The 9,628-nt window shown below is 38.8% G+C and overlaps 1 protein-coding gene across 1 annotated transcript; it reads left to right on the forward strand.

Annotated features, from left to right (window-relative positions):
- The first annotated feature begins 3,769 nt into the window (after positions 1-3,769).
- Positions 3,770-7,264, forward strand: gja10a (gap junction protein alpha 10 a). Its single transcript, XM_083550317.1, has 2 exons — positions 3,770-5,941; positions 7,083-7,264. The coding sequence occupies exon 1, from the start codon at positions 4,495-4,497 to the stop codon at positions 5,917-5,919; it is 1,425 nt and encodes a 474-aa protein (XP_083406443.1). The 5' UTR covers positions 3,770-4,494; the 3' UTR covers positions 5,920-5,941; positions 7,083-7,264.
- The last annotated feature ends 2,364 nt before the right edge of the window (positions 7,265-9,628 follow it).

Consider the following 9,628-nt stretch of genomic DNA (forward strand, 5'->3'; position numbering starts at 1 on the left):
CTCAGTTTCACATTAAACCCATAACTGCTGATCATCTTGATGAGATGGCGAACAACATAGACCTTATCCTCACTAGCACTTTAGACACTGTTGCCCCCATCCGGTTAAAAAAGGTTCGAGAACAAGCACCTGCACCTTGGTATAATAGTCATACGCATGCCCTAAAGAGAACAACACGTAATCTGGAGAGAAAATGGAGGAAAACTAAATTGGAGGTATTTAGAATTGCGTATAAAGACAGTATGCTTAGCTACAGACAGGCGCTAAAAGCTGCTAGAGCTAAACACCTGAGCAAACTCATAGAAAATAACAAAAACAATCCCAGGTTCCTTTTCAGTACAGTCGCTAAATTAACAACAAATCAGGGATCTGAAAAATGTGTTCCATCACAGTTTAGTAGTGAAGACTTTATGAATTTCTTCACTGAAAAAATAGATAACATTCGAAAAACAATTGTGGCAGTTCAACCTCTGACAGCATCTCCCGACACAATCGTACTTACAACCCCACAACTACACTGTTTTACATGTATAGGACAGGAAGAGCTGTATGATGCTATTATGAAAGCTAAATCAACAACATGTCAGTTAGATCCAATTCCCACTAAACTACTGAAGGAAGTGTTATATACAGCTGGTGAGCCTCTTTTAAATATTATTAACTCCTCACTATCGTTAGGTCATGTCCCTAAATCCCTCAAGTTAGCAGTTATTAAGCCCCTCATTAAAAAACCTAATCTGGATCCAAACACGCTATCGAATTACAGACCAATTTCAAATCTCCCATTTATGTCTAAGATTTTAGAAAAGATTGTCGCTGCCCAGTTATGTAACCACTTGCAGGAGAACAATATCTTTGAAGAGTTTCAGTCAGGTTTTAGGCCCCATCATAGCACAGAAACTGCTCTAGTTAAAATCACTAATGACCTGCTTTTAGCTTCAGACCAAGGCTACATCTCCCTATTAGTTTTACTAGATCTTAGTGCTGCGTTCGACACTATAGATCATGATCTTCTCCTCGATCGCTTACAGAATTACATCGGTATTCAGGGACAGGCATTAAGCTGGTTTAAATCCTACCTGTCCAATCGTTACCATTTCGTAGATTTAAATGGAGAGCTATCCAGGATAATGCTAGTAAATTATGGCGTGCCACAAGGGTCAGTTCTGGGACCCCTGCTTTTTACAATATACATGCTTCCATTAGGAAATATTATTAGAAGGCATGGAATTAGCTTCCATTGTTATGCTGATGATACCCAGCTATATATTTCATCCAAACCAGGCGCTACAGCTCAATTAGCTCGCATAACTGAGTGTGTTGAAGAAATAAGAGATTGGATGACCCATAACTTTCTGCTATTAAATCCTGATAAAACGGAGATTTTGCTCATCGGCCCAAAAAATAGTACACAGAAGCTCCAGCATCTCAGCCTGCATTTAGACGGTTGTTCTGTAACTACTAGTTCAACGGTAAAAGACCTGGGAGTTATTTTAGACAGCAACTTATCTTTTAAAAATCACATCAATCAAGTTACAAAAACAGCCTTCTTTCACCTTAGAAATATTTCTAAGCTAAGAAATATGTTATCTATATCTGATGCAGAGAAGCTCGTCCATGCGTTTATGACCTCTAGAATAGACTACTGTAATGCATTACTAGGTGGATGTCCTGCATCATTAATAAACAAGCTTCAGTTAGTTCAGAATGCCGCAGCAAGAGTTCTTACTAGGTCAAGAAAATACGATCATATAACCCCAATCTTATCGTCCCTACATTGGCTTCCTATTAAGTTTCGAATAGACTACAAACTACTGCTACTCACTTATAAAGCACTAAATGGTTTGGCTCCCATGTATCTATCCAGTCTCTTAACACGCTACAATCCGTCACGCTCCCTGAGATCTCAAAACTCTGGGCTTCTAGTAGTTCCTAGAATAGCAAAGTCCACTAAAGGCGGTAGAGCATTTTCACATTTAGCTCCTAAACTCTGGAATAGTCTTCCTGACAGTGTTCGGGGTTCAGATACACTCTCCCAGTTTAAGTGTAGATTAAAAACATATCTTTTTAGCAAAGCCTACACATAACACACATCACGCACATCACATCACAACCTTGTGCTCCAGAACATCTGATCACATGCACATTATCAACTTGTGCTGTTAATATCATGAACAGCAGCTACGCTAATTCCTCTCCACTGCTTCTCTTTCTCTCCCCATCCCGAGGCTTCCTGAGGTTTGGCCAGCTCCAGTCACGTCCCACCTCGTGAAGATTATGGACCTATGGATGATCATGGAGAAGTAGATGCCGAGTGTTTAAAGGCCCTGGCATGGAGAAGCTGATGCTGGATCTATGATGATCACAAATTGTTCTGTATTGTTGAAAGATTTATGACCAAACTTTTGATGTCACCCATATGAGGATGGGTTCCCCTTTGAGTCTGGTTCCTCTCAAGGTTTCTTCCTCATATCATCTAAGGGAGTTTTTCCTTGCCACTGTCGCCACGGCTGCTCATCAGGGACAAACGCACACCATTCACCTTCACTGTTGTTTTCTGTAAAGCTGCTTTGAGACAATGTCTGTTGTGAAAAGCGCTATACAAATAAACTTGACTTGACTGACTTGACTATGTACCCCCAAACCTGCCTGAGCTTATTTTCTGGAGGTACTTGATCAGGAGGTTTAGTACCAGACACATTATTGTATATGATTATACACTGATCAGGCATACACATAATGATCACCTGCCTCATATGGTGTTGGTCCCCCTTTTGCTGCCAAAACAGTTCTGACCCATCGAGCATTACCAGCATTAACTTTTTCAGCAATTTGAGCTACAGGAGCTCAGCTGTTGGATCGGACCACACGGGCCAGCCTTCGCTCACCACGTGCATCAATGAACCCTGTCGCTGCAGTTTTGGAGATGTTATGACCTGGTCGTCTAGACGTCACAATTTATTTAAACTCACTTAAATCCTTACACTTGCCCATTTTTCCTGCTTCTAACACGTCAACTTTGAAAACTAAATGTTCACTTGTATAAAAAAAAAAAAATGTGTTATACATTTCACCAGTCATAATTTTATAATGCCATAATGTTACACCTGACGTAAATTGGATTATGTCTAATCCACGTACCATTTCATCTCGCACACCAATTCAGGTTTTCCACTTGGTGAAGTCACATTCCAAAATTTAGTTCTCCTTTGCAATGGTCCAGTTGGGCTGCACTGTCCATCACATTACATAAAAATGTATTAGTATTGTTCCATTTAATTGTGAACTGAAGCTGTATTAGGTGCACGAACATCAAACAATATTTGTGGTAGAGAAATATATGGTGTGCATATACAACGACCACCCGCCCCATTGGAGCTAATTTGTCTTTCAGTCAGAACCATTAGATCTGATACAAAGACAAGCTAATAGTTTTCTACAAATCTCTGAAGCTGTTGTGTAAGAGGTCATCCACTGTGACATCTGGCACTCGTGAGGGAAAATCAAATCAATTCTTCATTGACTCTGTCAGAGGGTGATGGAAAGCTAATTAAACGCCTTGGGCATGGTCGGTCGTTTTTTATGAGTGTGTATCCAACATAGGGCATGTCAGGATAACAGAATCACTTGCACACATTGATTTAATGGAGGGTATTCTCTTTTTTGTTGCATTTACAGTACATTAAGGTAAATTTGCTATGCTTTTAAATGCTGCCTGATTCAGTCTGGTACAAAGTCTTCATCCAGAACTGTTTACTGTGATTTATACTCTTCGAGTGAAAGTTTAACACCAAGTCGGATGATTCAGTCAACTATAAAAAAAACAGATTATACATCCGATGAATCAAATATATTTGAGCAATGCACAGAAATGAGAAGTCCTTTTTATATTTGAGCCACCATACTAAAATCTCAATAATAGGACAACTAGGTTTTTTTACGTTAGTTTTTGTGGGCAGTAACACTATGGTGTAAAAGCTACTCTGTTGGTTGTCATCTGCCATTGGGTATTGTCCAGGTCCTTGCAGATCAATTTGTTCATCCCGTAAACTCTGCATTCAACAAGCGTGTGGAGCATTCAGTGTGGCCAGTGTTATGCTCAGAGAGAAGTGTGTTCATACGACAACTTCATAGGAACATAACTTTGTTGTTTTTTTGCAGTAAACATGAGCATCTTTCTGGCAAGAAAGGTGAAGGATGCGCCCTGTTGAGAAGTAACTCGTTTATTTTTGTGTGAATTTGAATGCTATTATTTTGTTTTGAGATTTCTGAAACCTGTTAAAAAGAAGACCTTCGAAATACTTGGGGAAAAAATGGATTTGCAAATGCTGGTTGCAAAGCGACTGATCGTGTTTGGAAATTTGGGTAAAGATAACGACAAAATTCAGTTTTAAATCATAAATCAACAAGACACTGAAGCAAGGATACTTTTTACGTCAAGCTTCACTTGTGGTAGGCTTTATTTTAATATAACCTGAACATGTGGCTGTAAAAATGGGAGACTGGAACTTGTTAGGAAGCATCTTGGAGGAGGTGCACATTCACTCCACCATCGTGGGCAAAATCTGGCTCACCATCCTGTTCATATTCCGGATGCTCGTGCTCGGTGTGGCGGCAGAGGACGTTTGGGTGGACGAGCAAAGCGATTTCATTTGCAACACGGAGCAGCCAGGCTGCAAGAACGTCTGCTATGACCAGGCATTTCCGATCTCACTCATCCGCTTCTGGGTGCTGCAGATAATCTTTGTCTCGTCTCCTTCGCTGGTGTACATGGGGCATGCATTGTACCATCTCCGAGCTCTGGATAAAGAGAGGCACAAGAAGAAACTTCAACTGCGAGCTGAGCTGGAAGAGACAGAGTTCTTACTGGAGGAGCACAAGCGTCTGGAGCGAGAGATTCGCAAGCTGGAGGAGCATAAAAAAATCAGAAAGGCTCCTTTGAGAGGTTCTTTACTCTGCACATACATCATCCATATCCTTACCAGATCTGTGCTGGAGGTTGGCTTCATTGTGGGCCAGTATATCTTATATGGAATAGGGCTGGATCCTTTGTTCAAGTGCGACAGGCTGCCTTGCCCAAACACTGTGGACTGTTATGTGTCCAGACCAACTGAGAAGACCATCTTTATGGTGTTTATGATGGTCATTTCTGGGGTTTCTCTGTTCCTGAACTTCCTCGAGATATCTCATTTAGGGACAAAGAAAATCAAACAGGCTTTATCTGGCTTGCACTTCGCAGAGGACGACAGTCTTTACAAAGCAAAGCAGGCAGCAATGGCGGAATTAGCAATGAGGAAAACTGCAAAAATCAGCATTCATTCTGGCCCGATGAATCCTCTGTATTTATCCAATATGGGTACAAATACCATAATAGCCGAGCAGAGACATAGCATCTTTACAGGTACGACTCTTCCCGTGTCTTGCATAATCCAGGCATGCCAGGAAAGCCAAGGATTGATCCACAATGGACGCCTTCAAAGTCTTACAGAGCAACATAATGCTGAGGATGATCCAAATGATGACTTGCCTCCAGACAGCAGCACTGGTTCATGCAAAGACAGCAGACTTTCAAACTCTGGCCAACAAACTCTTGAAGGTCAGCTCACTCAAAGGCCAAGCCATAGCGAGATACCAGGCATTCGGAACATTATGCACCGACCAAGCCATATACCAGAACCAACTGAGGGCGATGCAGAATCCTCAGATAGTGACTTCTACCCTGCCCCTCGAAAAGCCAGCTTCATGGCACGGATGCCTTCAGACAGCGCCTCGGCCAGCCCGTCCTGCCCCAGCACAAGGAGCTCTGAGTCTGAACTCGGCTCACTTAATGACCTACCCATGAACACACCGCAAGGAGGAAGGAGGATGTCAATGGCAAGTAGAGCCAAAAGACACACGGCCTCTGACCTGCTGGTTTAGAGACTCAGTAATTCAGTCTTCTGTGAGTAGCTCGTAACCACTGTAAGACAGAGAAGTTTCATAATAGAAATTTTAGATACACAAACCAGTTATTGTTCAAATTCTCAAGGATTCTTTTAAAAGCCACAAAACTAGAATATTTCCTTTGCTACGTATAATGACAAGGCTACCTCGTTGTTTAGTTTCGAGGTTTTAGCCAAAGTGGGCCTTCACAAAGAGAAATACAGCCATAATCACTTGATATTAAAACTGTTTCACCAATTTTTAGATCTGGACATCCTTACAAAACATCATGTAGGCACGAGATAACAAATTGAGGTTATACAATCATCAGGATCAGATATCTATAATTACAGTGGATTTTAAAGGTCTCATGTGTTTAATACAGTTTGTTTAGTGTATGTACACCTCGGATTAGTCCATATTGATGGATTAACACTGACCCAAGCCCTAGATTAAAAACAAAAAAAACATTTTAGCTTCTGTTTTGTCACATATGGTTATATGTGAGTTCTGAATGGTGTGCAATTTTTGTTTGATTTCTAAATATCATGCAAACCAATGTGATGTAATGCACAAGTTGATAAAGCCACAAATATCTGGGTTACTTATGAGTAGAGGTATCGTTTTTTCCGATACCAGAGCTAGGTTGGATCCTGTTTAAAAAAGCAAACAAACTAAAAAAGCAGTATTTAATCATGAAAATGTGCTAAATGAAATAAATATGAATATATTCATTATATCAACAAATATTGAGGAAAATTAAAGATGCATTTAAACTAAAACAAAAAGTTACGCTCCAAATAAAAAAGTACAGTTACATCCTAAATAAATAAAAACCACTACAAATAAAATGAGATGTGGTGTCAGTGATTCGCCTCTAGAGGCCGCTCTCGTATTGTATAACGCAACCCGGAAAAACTGTCGGTATGGATTTTTGCCGATAGTTCCAGCAATTAACAACCATTGCTAATGAATCAGCAAAAAAAGATTAATTAGTTGACCTCTAGTTATGGTAAAGTAAAACATTTGTGAATTACAAATATGATCAAAATCTTTAGATTGAAGCAGATGGATGATGTAATGTATCTTGACATTCAAATAATTTGACTAATATTTCCAACACTGTTTTCCTTCCCTGTACACTACCTTTTGTCTTTCAGAGTGTATTCCTGGATATTTCTTCCCTCATGAAAAAGTAAAAATATACAAAAGATCCAGGGGAATACAGGACACGCTGTTGGGGCATCAACCTAATATGACTCTATCTTTTTTTTTTATAAAAATTGGTTCCAAAAGGAGAAAGTCTTCAAAGGAATATGCTGAAAAAGAGAATGGTGAAATACTATACATTTTATTCATTTATTATCCTAAACAAATAGCTTCATATATTATCTATGGCTGAAGATGGAAGAATGTGTGAACACCAGAAAGCTCTTTTCAATGCTCTGTACAGTTCTTGCAGTTCTGAACAGAATAAATTGGTTTAGTGTGTATGTCCTTTATAAATATTATTTTGTTTTACTGCTCATTAAAAAAATTATAAACACAGTTTCTTCACCTTGACACAAACAAATCTGGAAATAATATTAAGAATAACATAAGTAGAATTAACCACAATAAAACACTTGAAAATGTATTTAGATATGACATATGTATTAATGAATGCACAGTGTGAGTGTGTGCCATATTGATTACACAATATGTACGTTCAAATGCTATTATGACTGTTGACCACAAGATGGCGCTGCAGCCCGTTTTTGTACCTTTTTTCTTTTTTGAACAAGAAGCTTGAAAATGTGGCAAATTATGATCCTTCTTTGTATAAAAAAATTTTTTTTCCACTCTAAAAATACACTAATTGGACAAAAGTATTGGGACACCTGACTTTTCCAGGTATATATATTACACATATATACTGTATATTCTCCTGAAACACACAATCTGAGGCACACAATTTGATTGAATGTCTGGATGAGGTAGCATGAAATTTTGCCTTTACTTGAACATGGAGACCCAAAGCTGTTCCAGCTGCATGATATATAAATATGCTTTATATTAGCTTAATTGGAAGATCTTGACTGGCCTGCAATAGAACTCTGAATAGCACCCTAGGCCTCCTCCTGAGGATATATTCTTCTTTTGAGTCTGTTTCTTCTCCAGGTTTCTTCCTCATACCATCTAAGGGAGTATTTCCTTGCCACAGTCACCCTAGGATAAACACACATCATTCGATTCAATTTTTCAAATTCTGTAAAGCTGCTTTGAGACAATGTCCATTGTGAAACTTGAACTCCTCACCTCACCTACATCAGCACCTGACCCAGTATGTTTCATCACCCTTGTGGCTGAATGAGCAGAAATCTCCACAAAATCTAGTGGAACATCTTCCCAGAAGAGCGGAGGTCATTATAACAGCAAAGAGAGACTAAATGTGAAATGGGATCTCCAAAAAGATCTTATGATGAGGTGTCCACAAACTTTTGCTTGTATATGTGAATAGTGTGCAGTTTTCTTCTAGCCTAATGTGAGTGAAACATGCAGCTTGGAGATTTTATCTTTCCTTTTTTTTTTTCTTTTCTTTTTCTCCACCACCTCTCTTTCTCACAGTCCTCCGTTGTTGGGCTCGAGCTCTATATTTATTCTTTCCATCACTATAATAAGGTTCCTGTGACAGACTGGGGCTTTCAGTGACACAATTTTATGCCACTAACAGTCACTTCATTTCTCAAAAAAAAGGAAGTAGGGCTGTCAGACAGGAAGGTTGAGGTAAAGTCGATGAAGGCATATTGTCGTCATCATCATCATCACCATTATCATGAGCATCTGCGACTGGAGACCTGAACAACTGTTATCGGGCTAAAAAGCTTCTCTGAGGTAGGACAGTAAAATAATAAGATACTTTGTTTAGATTCGAGGCAAAGTGTCCTTTAAAGTAACCTGATAAATAAATGAAGGAATATACAGTATTTATTAAAATATTATCATTATAATTATAACGATAGAACGTCTTAATTCGTCAAGTTATGAAAAAACTTTCCCCGAGGTTCACTAGAATCATTACATGAACAATTGTACCCATAGTAAATATATGGAATATTCCAAAAGTCAGGAATACAACAGGAAATGAATAAACCAGATTTCCATAAGATCATGGAAAGTAAGAAAAGTGCATTCTTTGATCCTTTTTTCTATTTCATGACAAAAAATAAAGAAATACTCTCGAAGTGAATCATATAGTAAATATCATTTAAATACCAGCTAACCACATTTTGTGTAATTGACCAATGGCGTTGCTTAAAAAACGAGATAAATGATTATTGTTTTGAATGCGGAATGCGGGCATTGTTGACGATAATGATCCTGAAAGCTTCAGGAATTCTTTTCTTTTTGTTTTCTTCTTATTTTGATTTTGCTTCTTCATCTTCTAGGCTGGGATGAATCAGGCGGTCCATAGAACCGTCTGGTAAAAAGGGTTTGAAATTTGTAAGACTGCTTGGAAAGAGTTTGAAGAACATTTATACCAAATTTAGACCAAGTACTTCTTATGCTGTAGTGCCACCATTTGGTCAAATTTTAGACTAATTTGGAAGCAAGTTTGTGGTCAGAACTTGAATCGTGTGTCCAAAGGCCTGACATTCCTGCATTTCCATGGTCGAAATCAATTAAAAACACTATGACATCAATTTCCACCATTTGGGATTTTATC

This window comes from Silurus aristotelis (assembly GCF_946808225.1).
Source record: "Silurus aristotelis genome assembly, chromosome: 9".
Lineage (NCBI taxonomy): Eukaryota > Metazoa > Chordata > Actinopteri > Siluriformes > Siluridae > Silurus > Silurus aristotelis.